Source organism: Microcebus murinus, chromosome 5 (genome assembly GCF_040939455.1).
Source record: "Microcebus murinus isolate Inina chromosome 5, M.murinus_Inina_mat1.0, whole genome shotgun sequence".
NCBI classification, from domain to species: Eukaryota; Metazoa; Chordata; class Mammalia; order Primates; family Cheirogaleidae; genus Microcebus; species Microcebus murinus.
Window position 1 is genome coordinate 15,131,138 of NC_134108.1, and position 24,445 is coordinate 15,155,582.

At 42.6% G+C, this 24,445-nt stretch overlaps 1 protein-coding gene across 1 annotated transcript; it reads right to left on the minus strand.

Moving 5' to 3' along the window:
• Positions 1-2,743: 2,743 nt before the first annotated feature.
• On the minus strand, positions 2,744-20,709 carry IYD (iodotyrosine deiodinase). Its single transcript, XM_012740943.3, has 5 exons — positions 20,407-20,709; positions 13,260-13,451; positions 11,208-11,367; positions 8,783-8,939; positions 2,744-4,534 (listed from the first exon to the last, which is right to left on the minus strand). The coding sequence occupies exons 1-5, from the start codon at positions 20,582-20,584 to the stop codon at positions 4,352-4,354; spliced, it is 870 nt and encodes a 289-aa protein (XP_012596397.2). The 5' UTR covers positions 20,585-20,709; the 3' UTR covers positions 2,744-4,351.
• Between the last annotated feature and the right edge of the window lie 3,736 nt (positions 20,710-24,445).

Below are 24,445 nucleotides of genomic sequence, written 5' to 3' on the forward strand. Positions count from 1 at the left end.
GTGAAGAATGGGCCCCACAGATCACGCATGAAGAAAGCTCCTTGCCCACCTCCCATAAACAAGGACATACAAATTATAACTATGTCTAGCACCTACAGCTAAAGCCTACTCAATGCTACACTAATGATGAAATACACATTTACTTTACAGGTAACAACCTGAGACAAGACAGAATCAGACACTCTTCCACCTACCCAGGGACATCTGCAAAACCGATGCTTCCTTCACTCCCCTTTCTCTTCTAATTCCCCTTATTTTATGTAAAATGTAGATTTCTGGGGACTCACAGGAATGTCACCACTTTGCTGGATCAGTCCCTCCCCGACACACACCTTTTCTCCTTCTCTGTTGCCTTTGAAATGCTGACATTTCCAACTTCCCCTTCGGAAAAACAGCCATAGCTTGTCTGCGGTTCATGTTTTTCCTGGACATGTCCTCGACTTCGGCTTAATAAACCTCCATCGATTGAGATTTTGCCTCGGCCATTTACTTGGATCCACACAAGCCACTCAGCCTATGGAAATTTGCTACAGCAGCCCGAGTAAGACAGCAAGTATGATTAGCCCTATTTTACACATCAGATAAGAGCCTTAGTTAAGTCACTAGCTCAAGGTCACCATGGATGGAAGGATTTTCCCTGTAGGTGCCTGGCAGATCAGGAATGAAAACCAGGCTGGGTGCCGCCAAAGCGCATGTGCTGGGCTCTCCTCCCCCCACCCCGCCCCGCCCCCAGTCTCGCGGCCGCACCTGGTGGAGGTGACTGACTGACAGCTGAGGCTTCCGCGCCTCTTCTCTCCCTGACCGGTGCATGGAACGGTCTCCCGCACCTGCTGGGCTGAGGCCTTCGTCACCAGGTCAGAATATGTACGGAGGAGGCCGGACGCTAGAAAGCCCAGCTGGGTTCATAACGGGGAAGGCGAGAGAGGAAAAAAAAAGGACACAGGAAGTAGAAAGGAGCTCGGGATACAAGAGGGCCAGTGGGATGTCTGTGGCAGAACTTTGAGACGATTAACGGATGGGGACGGCGTGCACTTTGCAAGCAGCTGTGGTGCCTTGGTAGATGCACATGGAGAGAGAGAAAGACGGAAAGAGGGTTTGGAGTTTTGTGACCTTCCTGGGCTGCATTCTCAAAAGAAAGCAGCAAAGATATGAGCTGCTGATCAGTTGTGATTGGATAGGCAAAACTGTCTGACGTCTCCTTGAAGGCAATCCCGTACCTTAGACTGGATGAAATGGCTGGGCTTTAGAGAGATCTGGAGAGATCCTCCGGGAGCAGCTATTTTGTTTGGTCCCAGCCCCCTCTCTCCAGGAACTTCAGTGAGAGTCCATGGACCTGGTGTGGGAGGGCAGAGTCTAGAGACCACAGTCAGATTTGCCCCCTTTTCTAACACTGATCTGTCGTCATTGGATTTTACTTTACGGCCTCATATATGTCTTTCAATCAGTTTTGTTTTGTAGACAGGGTCTCGCTCTCTTGCCTGGGCTAGAGTGCAATAGCATCATCATAGCTCCCTGCAACCTCAAACTCCTGGGCTCAAGCGATCTTCCTGCCTCAGCCTCCAGAATAGCTGGGACTACAGGCTTGCGACACCACGCCTGGCTAATTTTTCTACTCTTTGTAGAGACCAGGTCTTGCTGTATTGCTCAGGCTGGTCTCAAACTCCTGGCCTCAATTGATCCTCCCACCTGAGCCTCCCAGAGTGCTAGAATTACAGGTGTGAGCCACCATGCCGGCTTCAATGAGCTTTTAAAATTGTTATTCTGACTAAAGAACTTCTGTAGAGGGCCCAGGGAGAGGCTCCCAGGACACAATCCGATGCATCTGGAACACAGCTCAGGTGCAAGAGAGACAACAGATTCATTTCATTTACATTTTAAAGCTATTTAGTGCATTAAGGGCAAGACTCTTAAAGGATGTCTTTTTGGGAGGGAGGGCCAAATGTGCGTAGCATATAGTGATGCTATACACCTATGCTCATTTTGCAGGTGAAGAAAATGAGGCTTAGAAAGATAAAACTGTCCGCAGCCACCCAGCCAGCGAGTACCAGGACAGCAAGCTCAATTCAGGTCTGTCTGTGGCCTGTTATCTCAATTCAGAATTATTATCGATTGCATCCCCCAACGAGAAAGCCTGCTGTGCCCTCCCCATACCAATGCCTGGATGCTTTTGCTCAGCACCTGTGAACAGTCAGGGCTGTGTTTCTAAGTGCAGTGATCCAAAGGTGGCCAGATCTTTGCAATGTATTGACTGAGGGCCACTAACTCACATGGCAGCCTTGACTCTCTCTTTCCTCTCGAGTGGCTCTGCAGCTGGTGGCGGTACCCAGGCCTTTACAATGGCCTGACCCCCTCTCTGCCCCCAGGCCCAACTCCTCTCCCTGGGGCTTCTAAAGAGGAGGCAAAGATTTCTTCTCCACCCCGACCCTCCCCAGTAGGGCGGAGTGAAATGCTAGCAAAGAATTCCCTGGGCTCAGTTTTTAGACTTAAGAAATAGAGAAGTTTATAAATGTAGCTTCAGTTTCCTTCCACTGCAATGCCGAAGTGTGTTTGTTATTCTGATGCGTGGAACTCAGGGCATCTTTGTCCTGTGAAACCAAATGATGTGTAGCGGTCAGGGTCCCACTGCAGCCCACGTAAATGACAAAGCCACAGTGCAGCTAAAACGACACCCGTTTACAATGAAAAGTTGGGGACTAATACCTTTCCCATACTAATTAAAAAAAAAAAGAATAAAAATAAAATATAAGTAAGAAAGTCTGTATTTATTAAAGTATGTAGATTTGAAGAAAAGAATGTTTAGAGAAAACTAAAGACATAGATGGAACATTTTGGAGACTCCAAAAGAGACTTCTGGGTGTTTCAGCGGACCTCAGAGGCTGAAGGCACCGGTTCTTGTAATGTCTAATCAACTTCAAGGCAAAGAAAGGCCTTCTCTTCCTCTGAAACACGGTTGTCACCAGCTCTTGCTCTTGTCAACGACACCAAAGGCTTTTCTTGCATTGTGTGACTCACAGATGGAATGAAAAGACGCAAGAGAGATTTTTCTCAAGGGATCTGAGGAAAAAAAAAAAAAAAAAGAAGGGAAAAGAGTGGAAGGGGATGAAGGGGAGAGCAGAGTTGCTTGACGGAAGCTCCCCGAGCTGTCAGTGTGCCCGTGGGTACAAGGCCTCCGGGAGGCAGAGTTACGATGGCACCTGTGACCCGTCAGTCCCAGACAGCTGTACTATCACGCAGAGAAAAGCCAAAAGCGTGTTTCGTGGGTAAAGGAGAAAAGAAGGGAAATACAGTCAGCTGTTTGGAAAACAGTTGTCTTTAACCACTTGGGGACCGCGCTCACCGGCCGCGAACCCTTGCCCACAGCCGCCGGCACTCACAGTCCGCACGGTAGCGTGTGCTGTGCGTTGACGATGAGTCCGTTTGCTCTTGTGTGATGGGGAAAGCTTTAAAGCACTGAAAGCTTGTTTTACTTTACAGGCAGCTTTACTTGTAATGTAAATCAGAATCGGTAACATATACATATATGTTTTCATTACGTTATTTTTAAATGTTCACAAAATGAAAAATTAGGAAAGTCATATCCCAGCTGTCGGCTAAAGTCGCTGTGCGCGTTCGTCTGTGGCTGTCGACTGTAGTCGACGCTCGTACCAAAGTGGTTAAGAAAAAGGAAGCGAGCCCTAGTTGTAATGTTTTCCGGCTGCTGTGGTGTAAGCTCACCCACCACGTGCAATTTCAGGCTATAAATGTTTAATACTTAAACTAACTGGCTTGCAAAATTCTCAAATATTTAACAGCTTCCAGGAACTACCCTCCAGCTCCAACACAGCACTGGACAGTGCAACCGCGCGCTCACACGCTCAGATGACGCCAGCCGGACCCCTGCCACCCGAGCATGCCCTGTCCTGGGCTGTGAGGGTGACGTTTTAGTTACTTTGATGGTTACTTATTTGAAACTGGCAAAATATCCCTGAAGTTCAGTTACAAATTATATCTCAAAAGCACACCCTTTCTCTAGAAGCTGCCAGAAATCAGGGGGCAGGAGGCCATTTGGTTAGTCCGAATTGAAATTCAAGAGTCCTCACATAGCTGAACTCTTGGGGCTACATTACATTTTCTGATGACTCCTTCCTCGATATGAGTTTTTAAAAAATAAAAGAAAAAAGTCAGCAGTGATTTTCTAGAATGATTTTTAAGACCGGGGCATGTTCTTTGTGAAGCGTTAATGCATTTCCAAAGTGGGTAAGAAAGAAACAGGACTTATCCGATTGGACACCCCGTGAAGTGGAGTAGGGGGGGCACAGCCGCCGGGAGGAGCCTGGGCACCGTCCTCACACAGCTCCCTGAAGGCTCCTGCCTACACTGTCACCATGATCTGGTCCAGAGGTTTCCGTTTGAGGTCGGGCACCGTGGCGTCTTTGCTGGGGTACCCCACGGGGAGCAGCATCAGCAGTTTTTCATGTGCAGGGCGGCCCAGGAGCACTCTCAGACGAGGGCCACAGTTGAGAGGCGTGGTAGTGACAGTCACCAGTCCCGCATTCTAAAACAGGAGAGGAAGGGACACGTTGTGGAGCCAGCTGGCAACATCCCAGCTCTGCCTCCAGCCTGGGGACCGTCATCCTTAGCACACCTGATCAGCTCATCATTTCCCCAAGGTTGGGCAGCACAGAGGCTGCCGGCCCAGGTGATGGGTACCGTGAACCTCACCTGTGCCCCAACCTCCCCACTCACTGACTTCTTTTAACCAAGCAGTGGGAATCTTCTGGAAGCAGAAAAATGCTAGTCTTATTTTTCATTGATGCTAAAGAAATAGGAATGGTTATTTTATGGCAAGAAATTGGGGGAATCCAGCTATACCAAAGCAATGGCAAAAACAACAGGCAGTTCCTTTTAGCGAAGGGGTCAACCTGTATCCTGGTACGAGACCAAGATGATAAGAGCAGCCCCCCAAAGCAGGGTTCCAGCCCAAATTCTATTATAATTTTCTTACTAAATATTCTTTCCTGAATTCTGGTTATCTGCCTAGAATCTATGGGTTATAATCAATATCTGTAATATTGGCATTTGAACCTATATATGTGTGTGTGTGTGTGTGTGTGTGTATACAGTCATGTGTCAGTTAACAATGGGAATAGGTTCTACGAAATACATCATTAGGTGATTTCTTCATTGTGTGAACACAATAGAGTGTACAAACCCAGAGGGTACAGCCTACTACACACCTATGTGGTTTAGCCTGTTGCTCCTGGGCTACACACCTATACACATGTCATTGTACTGAATACTGTAGGCAATTACAAATGCAATGATAAGTATTTGTGTAGCTAAATATAGAAAGGGTACAGTAAAAATACTGCATAAAAGATTAAAATGGCCTAACTGTATAGGGCACTTATCATGAGTGGAGCTTGCAGGCCTAGACGTTGCTCTGGGTGAATCAGTGAGTGAGTGGTGAGTGAATGTGAAGGCCTAGGACATTCCTGTACACTATAAACACTGTACACTTAGGCTACACTCAATTTATTTAAAAAATTTTCTTTATTATTCATTCTTTATCCCATTATTATTCTATTATTATTATACTTTATTAACATGATAAATTAACCTTAGCTTACTGTAACTTTTTACTTTAGAAACTTTTAATTTTTTTTAACTTTTTGACTCTTCTGTAATAACACTTAGCTTGAAACACAAACACATTGTACAGTTGTGCGAAAATATTTTTTCTTTAAATCCTCATTCTATAAGCTTTTTTATTTTTACATTTATTTAATCTTTTGCCTCTTACACTTTTTTTTTTGCTAAAAACAAAGACACAAATATGCACATTAGTCTAGGCCTACATAGGGTGAGGACCATAAATATCACTGTCTTCCACCTCCACATCTCGTCCCACTGGAAGGTCTTCAGAAGCAAAAACGCAAACAGAGCTATCATCTCCCGCGTGATAACAATGCCTTCTTCTGGATAGCTCCCAAAGGACCTGCCTCCTGCCTGAGGCTGCTTTATAGTTAACTGTCTTCTAAAAAGTAGAAAGAGTACTTGCTAAATAATGATAAAAAGTATAGTAAATACATAAACCAGTAACATAGTAGTTTATAATGATTATCAAGTATTATATACTGTACATAATTGAATGTGCTATACTTTTACACGAACTGGCAGCACACTAGGTTTGTTTACACCATTACCAACACACACACGTGAGTAATGCCTTGTACTACAACATTAGGATGGCTACAAAGTCAGCAAGTAATAGGAATTTTTCAGGTCCATTATAATCTTATGGGACCACCATCATATATGCAGTCTATCATTGACTGAAATGTCATTATGTAGCACATGACTATATATCTATATCTATATCTATATCTATATCTATATCTATATCTATATCTATATCTATATCTATATCTATATCTATATCTATATCTATATCTATATGAAACTGAGTGACTTAATATGGTCTCTTGCTGAAGGTCTCTCATACTGCATCATTCTATGCCTTGATTCCTAAAGATTTTATAATGCTAAGTGTCTGTTCTCAAGAACACATGCATGGAAAAGTCTATTGATTTCCTCTTTCTATCATCAGCTTAAATTGTCTCTCCTTTATTATGGCATTTCTCTTCCTTTATTGTATCTTCACATGGTATTTAAATTCGGAATGGATAAATCTTGAACTTTCCATTGAGAAAATATTTACATCTTAATTTGATGTCATTTTATATTTTGGTCCTTTGTTTAGACATAGCTTTTACCCCATACTGAATTTTATATATCTTTGGCAATAGACATTCCTGAATATACAAAATATATTAAGCAATTTCTCCTAGTAATATTAACCTGATTTCTATTAGTATTTTATCTTTCAATCTCTCTTGATTTGAGTGCTTTGGTCTTATTACAGGTCAGGAGGTTTTTTTTACCTGAAATCCTCAGACCCCCAAAGGACCAAGGATTGAATTCAGCAGGTTTGTGAACTTGGGTGGGGAAAAAATGCATCTTTATATCCATAAACATCTAACTGAAATTTAGCAGTGTTTTCCATTATGAAGGAAGGCGACAAACCACAGTAGTATTAGCAATATCTCTGACTTTGTCACCAATAAAATTCACAGATATTTTCATAGCAGTTCACAGTTGTTATAGGTATCTTAAAAATATCATTACATTCATCACCACTTAAAATAATAGACTTAGATCTTGGTCATTAGATATTGCTAGATCTTTCTAGATCTTCCTGCTGCTAGATCTTGGTAATTAATGTATTAATAAGGTCTTGCCTATTTTATTTTAAACAACTACAACCACCAGGAGTTTCTACAACTACAGAATCGACGTGGAAGCAGAGCCTGATGCCCAGTGAAAATGCCAGTGCCCCATGATGGGGGACTCAGTGGCCAGGGGGTGCCCCATCCACCTCTCTTCAAGCCTCCAAACAGTGAACATCTCAGTAAAAACAGTGCATGGCTTCCAGACACTTCCCCAGCTGCCCCTCTTCAGGTTTTCCAATGAAATCACCACCACTAAGCCTGAGAAGAAGTTCTGGAAGTCGCCTCTACCTGTTATATGTGCCTCACCAGTGACCAAGCTCCAGATGAGGGCTCCATGAAGATTTTTCTCTCCTCCCTCACAAATCATGAGCTGCCCACAGAATTGTGGGCACAGCCTTGTGGAACGCTAGAGGGCAGCAAACTCAACGGTAAAGAGAAACGGACTGAGCCTGCCAGCTTCACGGGGCAGAGAACATGTGGTGCACTGAGTTCACTCAGGGCTTAAACTGCTTCTTCAGTGACCCTAGAATAGACGGGGTGTCCTGAGGTCTCATGCTACACAGTGATTCCTTTATCCGATTGCAGACTCAGTAAGGAAATCAAACGCCAGCTCTTTCAGGACAATTTTTCATACAATCTGAAAACATTTCTGTTGCGTAACGATGACTATATTTTTTGCAAGGTGTTATTCGGCACACATATTTTTCTTTGAGATAGTGAATAAGCTCATTTATTTGTTAATCAATTTTCCCTTGAAAGTATGATCCCTCCCTCTTATAATCTCGTTCGCTGTATTTATTCTATGTGTTTACTGTCTGTCTGACCCCCTAGCCAGCCCCCAGCCCCCACCAGAATGTACGGTTCATGAGACCAACTACCCCCAGTGCCTCTCAGTAACTGCCACGTAGGAGCTGCTCGAAAAATACTTGTTGAGTGAATGCATTGAGTAGTTTGAAAGGTATATACTTCAATCCCGCTCTGTGTCATGTTAGCACCCTAGCTGACTTGTAGATGGAAATTTTTTTAAGCTCACTGTCATCCTCCTAATGCAATACCATGCAAATTTCTCAGTCTAGGAGCTCCAGGAAAGAGTTCTCCTTGTGGCTTTTTAATCATTCCTTCAGCTCAGATAGCAACAGCAAACACATAGAGGGAGTTAGTCTCCATGACTTTCAGGCTTGGCAATTTCTCATGCGCGGTCTGCCAAAACCCTTAGAACTTGTTGTAACAGATGAAGTCAACCTCAACCGCAATGTTTCTAACCCTGAAATGATGTTACAAGTGCACTTTCAGGAAGAATTTCAGCTTGTTGAACCACTGTGCTCAGCGGTGTGGGTTTCCAGAGTCAGTTCTCACATTGGAGTTACCTTACGTAGGAATTCAGCTTTTAGATAAAACAATTTCCAAATGTTCCTGAATTTAAAACTTAGCTGAAATGTTCTAACAAGGTCGCCCTTTAACTCTCAAATATCACTTCTCCTTTTTGGGGCCTCGCCGGAGGGGCACCGTACCTGCAGGGCGGCCAACAGGATGCCACAAGCGATGGAAACACTGATCTCATTGTAGTAATGGACCTTTTTCTTGCCATTTGCAGCAAAACCATGTACTTGTTTGAAAATGAGAATCAAAACAGGGGCGGTGTCCAAGTATTCTTTAATCCAGTTGGTTCTGCGGACAGAAAAGAGATCCAGGAGGTTATTTGTTCTTATTTTGGGTTCTATTTTTACTATCTTAGCTTATTTATGATGAAAATAAAAACACGTTTCCTTGTCTTTTTTACTAAATTGAAAAAGTGCAGAATTTTTGTTTGTGTCTTGTTCATCTTTTTCTGTTTAAGGAGCTTAGGAAATTTCACCCCAAAATACAACTCCTTGGTATAAAGTATATTTTGAATGAGAGGCCCTCAGAGATCAACAGGCCTTTGGAAGGGGCTTTCCCTCTATCTGCAGAACCAGACAGACCCATCCAAAACACTGTTGACTTCCCTTCCCCTTTCCTGTCATTTCAATACATTGTAGGAAAGAAGATCAAAAACGCAACCAGACCTGGCCCGAACCATTTAAACATAACAACTGTCTCTCAGGTTAATTTACAAGCCAATCTGTTTTCCCATCCATTCATCCTCCCTAGCAGCCATTCATTGCCTCTAAACAGAATTACCTATGTGCCTCATCTCCCCTCTCCTCTAAAAGGAGGGCATAAAAATTTCTGGACCCCACTGGGATACTGAGTAATCACTCTGTGATTCTCTGCATGAGTGCAGTAAATAAACTTCTTTCTCTTATTAATCTGCCTTAATTGTGAGTTGACCTTTTGGTGAATTTGGGGGGAAAGGGGAAGTTTCCCCTCACCCCCAGACCATCCAAGATCATTCCATTCAATAAACATGTATTAATAAGTGCCTGGTACAGCAAGGGATATGAAATGCTGAAAGATACAAGGGTGGATCCTGTGACTCGGAGTGCACTAAGACAATATTCAGTAAAATGACACCTGGCACGTGCTGTCAAAGAAGTATAAACCAAGTGCACGGGGAGCCCCTCAAAACTGAAATGTTAATCCTGACTATGAAGATTGGAAGAAAATTCCCAGAAATGGCCTCAAGGCACTGAAGGCCAGGGCAGAAAAAGGGGATTGGGGAAGGCGCCCCAGGCAGAGCCAAGAGAAGAGCTGGAGCACAGGAGGTTAAACAGAAATCGCAGGTGGGCAGATGGCAGTGCAGTGTGCCCAGTTATGGAGAAAAGGAGGGGAACTTTAGTGGGAGCTGGAGGCCATTCCTGTGTCATATAAATATGGAGTTGAAATTTTCATTTTCCAGCTTAAAATATCTCTTTCTTGATTCCATTACCCTGTCCCATACATTTTGGCAGAAGTTTCATTCTAGCATAGATACTCAAAAGAGAGATAGTCATACAATTCCATATATTGGAATTTTCCTTAGGATATAGCATTTCATTAATTAGCAAGAGATGGTCACCATTCACTTCATTTCTGGCCTAGTTACGGCTTCGCTGTTGTTGAAGTGCAATAAGCTCACTGTGTATTTTTCCATGGTTCCTCTTAAACTAGCAACATCTACAGGTTACACTTTCAAAGCTACTTTACCATACTTCAGCCAGCTTAGTCACGCTTGACTGCTACTGATTCTTTTCTCCTGATGAAGAAGAAGAAACATTCATGGTTTAGAAGATGCACTTGAGCCAGACAAGCTTGGCCATGTTGGGCGAGCCACTGAACCTAAACTCTGCAGAGGCACAGGCATAGCTAAAAATAATGATAATAACCAGCCACTGTCCCCTCGCTTGCTTTCCTATGATTGCTACTCAGGAGTCACATTGCTGATGGTCATAAAGATTTTTAACTTTCTCCACAAATAACATCAACTTTTCTAAATCTAAGGGTAGTTTTTGAGATATCTTCCAGGCCTGGTATTCAGTAGCTGACCAGTGACCGATACCTAGGAACATACTCAACTGGTCTTGTGAACCCCACCCAGGAACTGACTCAGCACAAGAAAACAATGGCTACACCCCTGTGATTCCACTCTGAACCCAGTCAATCAGGAGACCCAGCACATAGATGAGAGCAATTAATTCTGCCACTGCTGAGGAAAGTGTGGGAGGGACAATAGTATTTTGTAAGTACTGTGCACACCTAGAATAATAGCATCTCTCCAAGTATAGTGACTCAATTTTTACCTATCCAGGTTTATCCCATGAATATGCAGTAAGATTTATATACTCACTATTACTACCCCCACACTTGCTCCAGAGCACAGAGATAAGTTACAACTCCATAAGACATCAATCTTGATGAGGCTTAGAGGTCTTAGGAGAAAATTGTCCTCTGGTGCCAAAGAACTAAAAAAGGAATAGTGACAGTTCCTTCATATTAAGAGGCCAAGCCAGACACCCCTAATTTCACCAACTTTTGTACCTCAGTTTCTTCAGGTCTGTAACCCATCGGTGCCCCATTCTCTTCATATAGTTTATTTCTTCTTCCTCCTCTATGATCTTGCGAATCTCATGTTTCATGTCTGGGTCCTTCACAACCACGAAGGTCCAAGGCTCTGTGTGGGCCCCACTTGGGGCTGTTCCTGTCACCCATCAAGTCAAAATGAGAAATTAAAGCTGCAGGGAAGTGTGAGACTGTTAGTTAATAACAAATACAATTAATGCTTGCTCAAAATGAAGTGCTTGGCTGTGGGCTCTGGCGGGCACTGCAGACTCTGTTTTATTCAGTATCCTCTGGGTGTCTCCCGGACAACTTGTCAACGTCAAGACCAGTAGTTCTGGGATCGTGGGAACCTATCCCTGCTTCTCTAGTTATGTGGGAGAAAACGTCCCTAACTAACTGCACCACGACCACTAAGGAGAAAAACCCAGAGTGCAAACTCTGACAGCCAGAATTCTCCAGACTGTCATTCATTTTGATGTTCCTGCAAAAGGATAACCTCAGGAAGCTTATTGGAAAAGGCAAAATGTACATGGTAAAATGGTTTTAAAAGGCAACTAAACTATAAATGTTTTGTGACTATATCAAAACTCTGAGCATGACACTGTGAGGTTTGTGGTCTCACTGGGGACACACAAAAGCCGGGGGGCCCCTGGCCTTGGGCACTCAATATGCACAGCTATGTGCCTTCTACTCCTGGAGGCGTCAGGAGTCCTCAGCCCACACCTCAATCAGTCCCAGTGTCCCAGGACAAAGCTCCATGCTACGTCATCTTTGTCCGAGGAGCTTAAATTCCCTTGAGATTCCAAAGGGCTTGGGCCAGCTTCTGACCTGGGTGTCACCCCTTGGTCCTAGAGAGGGCCTACTGTGCCCAAGGGCAGGCCACAGTGACCACGGGTGGGCTATATCAGAAACGCCTATTCCTTCCTTCCTTATTCCTTTTTAATGTAATAAATTCTACCTCTGGAGGCAGTAAGGCCTGCAGGCTCTCAACGGGGTTCTCATTGGCCACACAGCACTGCCAACACTAGAAGTCTTGATTGGCCCAGAAAATATAAGTCGAAAGCTAAGCATGAGGCCCAGATTTCTGCACAGAGTAATTCTGGTTAATTTTGTGCCTATTTTGTTTGCCTACTAAATATTTGTGTCTCTAAATACAAGAAATAAATTTCTCCCTAATGTTTCAAATTGTGCCAAATTTATCTTAACATCTTATACACACATACATAAATAATAGTACGTACACACATACATAAATAATAAATAAATAATACATAGATAAACAGGAAATTTAGTAACTGCTGTTAGATAAAGGACTCAACAATTTAGTGCATTTATATCCTTAATGGAAATGACATATTTTATCCCTGCTTTCTTTTAAGTTGGACAATAGATTCACAATGAGAATGCAATAATTTCTGCAAATAAACTTAAATATGATTCACATTGAGAAGAGACTCTCAAGTAGGGGGATTTCTTTTATATCCCCTCCCCTTTTTCTGTAGTTATTTACTTTTTTCCTCTCTGTGGAGATATTATTTATATTGGCAACATGTTTTTATTGCTTTAGTTTACTTTGCAAACTCATACAAGTAAATTTTGCTAGTGCATTAGAATACTATAGAGCACCATGGTGTGCAATATAAGAAATTTTCTTCCAAAAAGACAAATGTGTAAGTGTGAGTGTGTGTTTGTGGTGTGTTTTAAGGGGAGGGGAAAGAAAGATATGTTTCTCTTTGGATATATAATGATGTGTTTAGAAATCTTAGTTTTTAGTAAAAGCTCATAAAACTGAATAATTTCAGAAGTTTTGAACTATCATCACATCTGCTTCCAAGATGTTTATAATAGTCAAAACATAGAAAGTAGAAATCATTATGTGTCTGGCAGTCATTCAACACTTGGGTAAGACTTTATAGATAAACATGTCACTCTAGGCTTTATTCACTGTTTGAACTTCAACGTTGCTCCAGTGTTGGAGTCACACCAGCAGGGCAGCTGACGCTCTCAAAGACCCAAAGTGCAATCACAAACCTGCTGCCTTGATGACATTATCAATGACTTCCATTGGGATCTGCTCGTTACTGATGAACCGGACTGACCGTCTCTTATTGAGAAGTTCATAAAATTCCTGGGATCTCTTAGTCATTTCCTTCTCAGGATAGCGGGTGTGGGAGAATGGAATGTGTTCAACATTCTCCTCTGATTCTTGCCACTCATCAGCATCTGCAAAGAAGAATACGAAAGGTAGCAAACTAAGTGAGCTCTCTTGGTCAAAAGATGACCACTGGAGAGGAGATAAAGTTCTCAAAATGTCAGTAGGGTTATGAGCCAAAATAAATAAATAAATAAATAAATAAATAATAAAAAACCCAACTCCCCCCCCAAAAAAACCCAAAAGACCAACACAAAAATTGCATAAAAACAATAAAAATTAAAAAGAATAGATTTATAGAATCCTGATCACTGATCTTGACTATCCTTCAAACTCCAAATATGTTATACTTATTACAAATCAAGAAAAAGAAAGTGTTTTACCTACAAAAAGATGAGGAATTCAAATTTCTGTTAATGGTAGACCAAGTTATTGAAACAATTTCTCATCAGTGGAAAACCACTCAGATCACTAAATTAGATACTTTTAAAAGTTATTTTGAAATCGTAGTAAGAAATTTCCATGCCAACCTGAAAGGAAAATACAAATCTACACAGGTAAATAAGCACACAAGCTACATTTTCCCTGATTGTATTTGCCAGTCCCTACATATTTGAATTTCCATTTTTATATCTTCAGAGATCAAGGATGACAGAAATCAAAGCCCAGGCTTTGGGAAGTCTAATAAGCTGGAACCCCAGGAGGACATCCTTAGGGAAAGAGTGAATGATAAATAAATCAGCCCTCAAGGGCTTATATCATTTTGATGGGTCTTGCCTCAAACTTGAACTTGGAAAAATGTTGTCCTGCCTGAAAGTACCCCAGTTACCTATCAGAAGCAAATACCAATATATAAATCATTTTAAGTACAATTACCAGCAACCCACTAAATGTAATCAGGCACATTAAGAACTGTCTTGAATAAAAAATAGCAGAATCCATTTTTTAAAATAAAGTCAGATGACCAAAGACTTCAAATATTGGAATTATAAGACTCAGAAGATAAAACAACTATGATTATAATGTTTAGAGAAAAAAAAGACAAACTTATATAAATCTGTAGGGTACAGGATAAATTAATAAATTTAAAATTTAAAATAAAAGTTAACATAGAAAATATGAAAAAATAGAACTTCTGGAACTGAAAAAATAATAGAATTAAGAATTTAATGGATGGGCCGGGCGCGGTGGCTCACGCCTGTAATCCTAGCACTCTGGGAGGCCGAGGCGGGCGGATTGCTCAAGGTCAGGAGTTCAAAACCAGCCTGAGCGAGACCCCGTCTCTACCATAAAAATAGAAAGAAATTAATTGGCCAACTAATATATATAATATAAAAATCAGCCGGGCATGGTGGCGCATGCCTGCAGTCCCAGCTACTCGGGAGGCTGAGGCAGGAGGATTGCTTGAGCCCAGGAGTTTGAGGTTGCTGTGAGCTAGGCTGACGCCACGGCACTCACTCTAGCCTAGGTAAGAAAGCGAGACTCTGTCTCAAAAAAAAAAAAAAAAAAAAAAGAATTTAATGGATGGATTTACTAGCAGGTAAGAGTGAGAATGTCTAATATACATTTAATCATTTGATTCAAAGAGAATGTGGCAGAGGCAGTATTTGAAAATATAGTGGCTGAGATTTTCCCAGAACTGATGAAAAATACCAAATCTGCAGATTCCAGAATCCCAGCATACTCTCTTTTTTGGACAAGAACTTTTATTTATTTTGTAATGACATTAAACATAACTGCTGTAAGAGGGGGAAAATATTGTAAGGAGGAGTCATCAAATTTTAGTTCCATAATTGATCTAATAACAATTCAAGTAAATTAGGAGTCACATTAGATTCAAAACTACAGGTTATCTCAGGCTTCTTACTTACAAGTAAACTATATAAACAGTACATTTTTACTTTGAGGCCCAGTAAACTATAAGCATTATTAAAACAAAAAACCCACACATTTTACAATCAAATAATAAAATCTTAAAAGCAACCAAAGGAAAAAATATTACTTCCAGAAGAACTGGAGTAACTGAATTTTTAGTAGCAACAAGAATCATTTCATTGAGTATAAATGCTCCTTATACACATCAAAGATTTTTTTAAGTCCAAATATGTTGTTTATAAGAGACACATCTAAAACATAAGAATATAGAAAGGTTGACACCATGCATCATGGTGGAAAATTTATTCCACGAATCATGTAACTATATTAATACCAGATGAAATAAAAATTGAGGCAAAAAGCAAATACCAGATGAAAGAAAATTTGAGGCAAAAAGCAAAAAGGCATAAAGTGACCCTTATAAAAGGTCATTTCATAATAATACAATTTAATTTGCTGGGAAAGCATAATTTTAAATATGTATGCATTTGTATTACAGGACCTCAAGACAGACTTTCAAGAATAAATATTAAAATCCATAATCACAATGAAAGATCTTAACACATCTTTCTCAGTAATGATAGAATAAGCAGAAGAAAAAAATCAGTAAGGATACAGAAGATTTCAATAAGGTTGTTGACAAAGATGACCAAATGGCCATATATACAACACTTTATCCAACAACTGCAGAAAATGTTTTTTTTTAAATTAGATTCAAAATATTCATAAAAGTTAACCATACATTGGACCAGAAAATAACTCTCAACACATTTTAAAGTTTTAATATATAGTGATCTCTGACTGCAATGTAATTAAGCTATAAATCAGTAATAAAAAGATGACTAAAAAAAAGATACCTTAATGGAAATTAGGAAACATTTCAAATTCAAATATGAAATTATTACATATTGAAAAATCTATGCAATAACACTACAATATTCTGTTTAAAGGAAGATTTAAATACTTAATGCATACATTAGATGGGAAGAACCATAAAAATTAACAAGCTAAAAATCCATTTTAAGAAATCAGGAAAAGAATAAATAAATAAAACTGAAGATAGTAGAAAGAAGTAAATATTAAATATGACATATAAAGGAAAATGACAAGAAACCTCTAAGAGAGAGAAATATCAAAACCAAAGTTGGTTCTCTGTAAAGACTGATTAAACTGATAAGGCTCCTGGCAAGATTGATCAAGAAAATGAAAGCGCAAATGACAAATATCAGAAGTGGAAAAGGTGGCATCACTACAGATGTTACTGTCATTTGACTAATAGTATGAGAATATTATTATGCCAATATATTAGAAAATTCATATAAAAAGACAAATGTCTATTAATAGAAAATGTAACCTGCCCAAACTGACTTCAAAATATAAAAACTGAAAGGTCCTCTAACCATTAAATAAGTTGAATCAGTAGGCAGAGATCTTCCTAAAAGAGAAGGAAACTCCAGGCCCAGATAGTTTCATGAAGGAGTTCTACCAAACATTCACAGAGAAAATATTCCTAAACTTTCCGAAACTCTTCACAACAACAAGAAAAGAGGGAACACTCCCTTACTCATTTATGAAACTATCACAACCTTGATACCAAAACGTAACTAGGACTTTAAAAGAAAGAAAAAACTACAGCTTCAGTTTCCTCATAAACACAGATTACAAAAATCCTAAATAAAATATTAGTAACAGAATTCAGCAATATATAAAAAAACAATAGATCTTGGCCAAGTTTGAATTATCCCAGAAATACAATGTTAATTTAACATTAGAAAAACAATCAACCTTTTTTGCCACAATAACAAGCTAAGGGACATAAACCATAAAATCATTCCAATGCAGAAAAAGCATTTGATAAAATTTGGCATTTATCTCTTAGTCAATTTGGAGTTGGAAAAAAAACTTTCCTAATCTGATAAAGTCTAACTATGGTAAAAAAAAAAAAAAAATACCCACATCCAGCTATATATTAATAGTTAATGACAAAAGTTTGAAATCTTTCCATCAGAGACTGAGAACAGAAGGATATTGAATGTTCTCACCACAATTCTCCATATAAAAGATTATTTTAAAAATCTTTTAGAAAAGAATATAGAAGAATATCTTTATGACCTTAGAGAGGAGAAGGATTTCTTAACAAACAAAAATGTTAGCCATAAGAAAAAGACTGTTAAATTTAGCTATATAAAATTTACCATTATACTTGCCTGCTTTTACCACTTCTGGTTTTCCCTATTCTCCTATTCAAAGAGTTCTGGAAGCTCATTATCTGTAGCTCAAGATCTTAGAGAAGATGAAGATGCAAGAGAAGATTCAATAGTTGAAGCTAAAAATGGTAAAACTGAGGAGGAAGAAAATGAACCCACAGCTATGGAAGCAGATAAAAAGGAAGCTATGTCTAGTAGTGCATTACAAGCCTCACCGAGGGCAGACCCAGTTATCTTGTTATAGAAGGATATTTTCCAGTAAATAACATTGTGAAGTTCCTGGTAGGCTTTACAAATAAGGGATCAGACGACCTTATCATCAAATCCTCAGATACATCATTCCAATATTCTCAGAATTGTTGCTTATATTTAATATGTCCAAAATTTCATAGCTCTTTCTCTGAATACTGAGTGTTTCTCCATTTCTTTCAGGACTATGAAGAAAAGCAAAGAAATAGTTTCCATCAAATTCAAAATAGTAGTTACTTCTATAGAGTAGGAAAAAGATTATGACTGAGAAGGGACATAAAGGGGTTTAGGAGTGAAGAAATTTATATTTCTTGGCCTAGGTGACAATTATATGAGTTTTTGCTTAAAAATGTTCTATGTTTTATATCCTTTTTCAGTAAGTATATTGCATTTCACAATTAAGGATTTTTTCAATGATTAGAAGTTTACAGGGATTAATTACCAAAGGAATTGAGGATAGATCAACTGGCTAGAATCATCAGACAAGACTTTTGAAAAAGGAGAAAAGGTGCTTGACAATCAATGCAGTGAAAGTTCAAGTTCAGTAAAAGTAGGTAAAGTCCAGATAAAGTGGGAACTTAGATCCTCAGAGATGAGTTTTTTGCCATGTTACCATTTTTCAAAGCACGATAGCAAAACCAGTATTTTAAAATTCCTGTTTAAATATCAATGCTTTCAAGAAACATTTGGAGTTCCAAACAATGGATGAGAACTTGAAAATGTAAACAAAACTGGCTGTACATACTTCTACCTTCTGAGCAAAGCAGCATAATTTGTGTCCCTGGAAAATAAATCTCCCTGTTGTCACTTTTCCTCACAAGGCTGATGAGGGAGGAGAGTGTAAAATGTTAACGCTCTAATCATTCCCTGTGTCCCTGGATCCCACGGCCCAGTGTTTTTCAGAACATAGGCACGAGTCTTTGGACGGGACAGGCTGAGCTCCCCTGCAGAACACAGTAAGGCCGTTAGGGTTTGGGGAGAAGAGCCCACAGGCAGGACCGTAAAACAGTGACTCAGAGGACCTTTAGCAGGAAGAAGGGGCTGCCCCAAGTGCTAATATGCTACCCGAGTGGCTGGGAAGTGGCAGAATCCCTGAAAGAAAAAAACCAGACTCGTCTGGCTGATTTCTGCATGTAAACTGGTGTGAGGCAGAAGAAGAAAACACCTGGAAGAAATCAGAAGTCTAAGGGCCTGAACCCCAGAGCCAGAGGGGGCCTCAAGAGCACAAGTTCCCTGAGAATTCTCAGAAATCCTTGAGAGGGCATTTCCTTATGAAGGCTCCCGTGTCACACAGAACTCATGTTTAATAAACTTGCACATTTCCTGCGGTCGATCTGCCTTTTGATACAGAGGCCTCAGCCGTGACCCCAGACTGGGGGGAGAAGAAGCTATTTAGCCTCCCTGCCAAGCAGCGGGGTGAAACTGGCAGAATTTGCTCTCTGAGCCTCCTGGTCTCGGTGTCCAGCATCCAGTGCTGATGGTGACCATCCCCCCCCCAGCAGCTCCCACCAGGCTGGATCTCAGGACAGGACTCCGTCTTCACTCAAGCTCTTTCCCTTTCCTAATCTCCTCTCTCATCTGAACTGACTTGTTCTTTGTCGTAAGACCTTGAGGTCTTCCAGGGATCTTAGCAAACCAAGCTTCTAAATTATCCATGCACAGATATTATGGGTGGGTGGGCCAAAGACAAAGCTGAATGTGTTGCTTCCAACAGGCAAGGAGAACTGTGCTGGCCTCCTGGAGTGCTCTGAGCAGAGTGGAATGCTGGCCTTACATGGGACTTGTGGCAGCCGTGTGCTGGTAAACCAGCCCTTTGGGGGCACGGGGAGCCCTGATTTCACACACTCACACATACCCACTCACATTTCCAGGGGCCTCTGTTGGGGGTGGGCATCACTGCCCAGCTGAGAATCACAGAGGCGCTTCCAGTCGAATCCAGCCCACAAACCCATCCCAGACCAAACTGCTCAAACACGAATTGCCCAAGACTCCCGCACAGACCCCTTCCTACCGGTACCCCATCGCCCCTTCTTTCCGAGGCCAGCCCTACCCTGCCTGCCCTGGACACTGTTCTCGGCCCTCCGGAGGCCTCCCTGAACCCCACTCTCCCTGCCCCTCCCCCTGACAGCTCCCCTCCCCCCACTATCCCATTAATCCTCCCTGGCCTGGTTTGTCCCTTTCCTAACTACCATCTCCACCCCAAGCCTGCTGCGAACCCCTTAGAATCAGGTCCACTGGGTTCGCCTATGTGTTTCTCTCTTTCCTGCATCTCATATTATCAACTGAATTGGACACTCCACTTGTTGAGGAGAGAAGCCACCCTTGTCTCTCTCCCCCAGGGCCTGGCACAGTGAAAAATGGCAAGCCCCTAGGTAGATGCCACTTTGCGGATTTCAGAGTTCTTGACCAAAGCCGCCCACTCACCCCCGCCCACGGCCGGCCTGAGAGGAGACCCTCCGGGAAGATTCCAACAGCCAGAACAGGATCGGAGCCAGAGAGAACTTGGGCCCCTCAATGGCTTTTCACTGTGCACCAAAAATAAAGGGAACTGGTGCCAGCAGGTGACAGACTGATCACCTGAGGAGATGATCTGTCTCTGTCACCCGCTGGTTAGTTGACACAATAGAGGTCGATGATGAAACTGCCCCACCCCCATCAACACCACAACCACCACGCTTTGCTGCAGAACCTTTACCTTCCGCTGCCTGGTGGAGCTCAGTGCTGTCTCTTAAGTCTTCATCCACCCAGGGTCGAGACTCGGTCCTGGCTCCAGGCTCCCCCGTCTTCCTCTGGATGTTTCTGTCAGCATTTTTAAAGATCCACACAACCAAAATGCAGAGAACCGCTACCAAGACTGGAGTCAGGAAAAACATGGTTAGGAGTCTGATCCCAAAGCGCTCCCCACACCCGGCGTTTAAACAAACAGAGACAGGGATGGGAAATGCCGGGACTCAGAAGAAAGTGAGAGAGAGGTGTGCCGGGCAGAGAACAAAGTGCAGGACACTCCAGCTCTAGGAGGACTTGCACAGGAGCAAAGATCACAGTCACGTGCGTGGGGGATGGGTTGGGGGTTTGGCCATGCACCGCGCACTCGCTTTTTAAAAGTGTGTGCTTGATCAATACATTCTCAGGCAACAATCGCTAGATCTGAGTAAACACCAATGTGCTAGGTCTTGCCGGCAGGGCCAAAAGGCACTGAATCTTCCTGCTGTATCACTTTTCTCTGGCAGCAATGTGTCTTCAACTTGCATGAAACTGCTGAAAGAAAATTTCCAAGAAAGGTATAACCTGCACTTTAAATGGCATGTTTGTGAAACTCTGCCCTGAGGTTTTACTTGTTTTTTCAATGATGCCTGAGCCAACATATGCAGAAAAAAAAAAAAATCATGTTTTACAGTAAAGAAAAACTTTGATCCAGAAAAAGTGATACAGAAGCATTAAAATGACTGTTTGATTAATTGTATAATAACTTCAGTAGGCCTTTCTTTTTTCAAATGTCTTAGTTTGGGATGCTATAATAAAAATACCATAGACTGGGTGGCTTAAATGACAAAAATTTTTTTCTCAAAGTTCTGAAAGCTGGGAAGTTCAAGATCCAGGTGCTGACCAATTTGACTTCTAGTGAGAGCTCTCCTCCTAGTTTGCAGACTGGCAGCTGCTTGCTGTCACCTCACATGGTAGATGCTGAAGAAAGAGTTCAACAGTCTCTTCTCCCTGGTAAGGCCTCTCATCTCATTTATGAGGGCTCCACGTCATCACCTAATCACCTCCTAAAGGCCCCACCTCCAAACCTCAAAATACCATCACACTGGGGGCTGGGGCTGCAACATGAGAATTTGAGGGGGACATAAGCATTCAGTTCACAACAGCAAGGGACCAAGTACGTATAACACGATGCCATTTGAGTAAAACAAAGTGGAGAATACTATACACTTATATGTGCTTATATATTCATAACATCTTCTGGAAGGATATACTGTAAATCTTAAACAGTAGTTATATCAGGACTTCTCTTTACTAGTTTTGCAATTGCTTGTTTATTTCAAAATAAAGAATTAAAAACAAAACTGGTTACTGGTTTGGGGTGGGTGTGGCAACTAGATAGGTGAGGCAAGGGTGCGAGAAAGATTCTTTATTGTGATGAACATATTACCTATTCAAAAAATTAAATACATGTCATTTTGAAGGTTTTATTATATATCGTAATATTCTTTTTTGCCATAGACAACTATTTTTTAAACGTATGTCGTAGTGGTTCTAACTGCAGAGAACTGTGTGGAAGACGCAGACCCAGTTTGCTAGGGAAGAAGGGCCTGCCGGGTGGTGCCGCCTGCTGTGTCCCAGCCCTGGTGCAGGGAAGTGCTCTCCAGGCTCCTGCTGAAAGGGCATCAGAGGTGGCACCTCTTGTCCATGGGATCCAACCCCACACCTGACCCCACGCAACTGGCCCATGTGACAGACAGCAGCCCATGCTGGGACCCCGTTTATCTCTTCATTCCACTTAAAAAAATAAAACAGAATGAATAAGCTACTCGGTAGCAAGAGAGGAGCAGAACAAGCGTGCAGAGAGCGCAAGACCTGCAAGGCCGCAACACCGCACAGCCGGCGGGGAGACGCGGGGTGGGGGGTCAGGGGCTGCAACAGCCTCAGTTCCTGGTAAGTCCCAGGTTGGCCCAGTCTCAGGCCACATCTCCTTATCCTCACAGGATCAGAGGGAGCCTCTGTCCCTGAAACCACAAGAGCCCAACTCATATCAGTGCCAGCAGCAGGATTGGACCCAGAGGAAATGGAGCGTTAGGAGCTGGTTATAGCACAGTGGTGGCTGGGGGCATGGGAAGCACCCCCATGTCAGGTGGACACCAACAGCGGTGGTGGGTAGTGGATGCTTGGCTAATTAGGGTGCTGCTTGGATCTCTTGGGTTTCAGACCACGTGTCCAGCAAAATGAGTCTTTAGGGGATTCTGAAGCCATCAGAGGATAAGAAACATGAGACAACCATCCTGGATGGATGCGTTCCATCACGTTTGGCAACTTGCAGTAAGAAAAGAAATGACTCTTACTCTGGATTGCTTGGCTGGTTCAAGGCAAAGAGGAAAAGGAAGGTGATCATTTGTTCCCTCCCTCATTCATTCAACATATATTTTTGAGGAGTGGTGTGAAAGGCCTTGCATTAGGGGCTGGAAACAAAACAGGGCAGAACCAACAGCATGTGCCTTCATGGAGCCACAAGCCAAAGGGGAGACAAACAGAACAGAATCTCACGCATTAACGCCACATTTCAACTTCTGTAAGAACAGCTGGAGGCTGAAAAGAGGGTGACCTGGCCTTGCTGGCGAGATGGGGGCTCTCCCAGAGGAAGGAGTGGCTGAGCTGAGGTCGGAGCTGTGAGTGGGAGTCAGAGAGGAGGAGAGAGCCTTCTAGGCAGAGGGCACAGTGTGGGCAAAGGCCTGTGCATGGGAGGGAGCTCAGCATTTCTGGAGGGCAGGGCCAGGGCTTTCAGTGAGCCAGAGCTGAAGGAAAGTGCTAGATGATGCAGGTCTCTGTAGGTCATGCTAATACTTTTTTTTTTTCCTTTACGTAAATGGAATATGGAGAGGGCATGGTGACAGGTCAAGAACTGGGGACACCGATCGAGTGCTTACTCTGTGGTTCCGGGTTCTCTCCTTAGCACTTTACACACATTTGCTCACATGTGCCTCACAACAACCCACAGCATAGATCCCCCTGTCATCATTGTTTCTCAAAGGAAGAAAATGAAGCACAAATAGGTTAAGGCATATGCCCCGGTGAGTGTTACAGCAATGGGCCAGCAACAGCCCTGTGTGTTCCTCTGGAATGCCCCCCTTGCACAGCAGGTGGAGCCCTTGGCCAGAGCCTGCCGGTGCCAAACCAGCCCGGCTGGGGAGCGGGCAGTGGAGGTGTAGGTCTCTACCCCGATCAAGAGGTACCAGCTTTTCATGGCTCACACTTGGCATAGGAAGAATACAGAAAAGGGGGTTAAAAATATGTACAGCACAGAGGAAAAGGACTCGGCAGCTACTACCAGGAAAGGGTGGCAGGAGCAGGTGGTGGACAGGGGCCGGGGCAGGTAATGGTGACGCCGGGAAGGGAGATGCACAAGCTCCAGGGCTTTGTGCCCAAGCCGCCTTTTATCCCCGAGAACCTGCAGGTCTCAGTGAGTGCCGCCTCCCCCGGGCCCTTGTCCTTGGATTTGAGACAGGTCCCCTTCCCTTCCATGTGGATTCCTGCAATGCTCACCCTAGCTGGGCCCAGCGGGTCTTCACACTTCTATATACCCAACACTGTCTCCGTGGCCAGGGGGCCAATCCCAGTCAGGTCAAGACAGCAAATTCTTCACGGTCACCACCAAGCCTGATAGTAAAAGCTTCTCGCTTCATTATTCATTTCAGATCCACTCTCTGTTTTAATCATGTAATTTCCACTGATGACAAGAAAATTTAATTTTACTATCGAGACAATTCTACCCCTTCCAATTCAATGCAGAGACAGAACTTTCTCTCTCTTGCCCTTCCCTGGGTGCCCACAGAGTGCCCTGGTGTTGGGGAAGAGGCCTGGAGTGTCGTGGGTGTGGGCCTGTCCTGGTGGATCCCACTGAGGGGTACAGTCTTACACAACAGGCACCATGCAGGCGACACTTACACTGAAACATCCTCAGCCTCCCACCCCTCTGTATCCTCCGACCCCAGACCACAGGGCCCTTCTGGCTGGCCCAT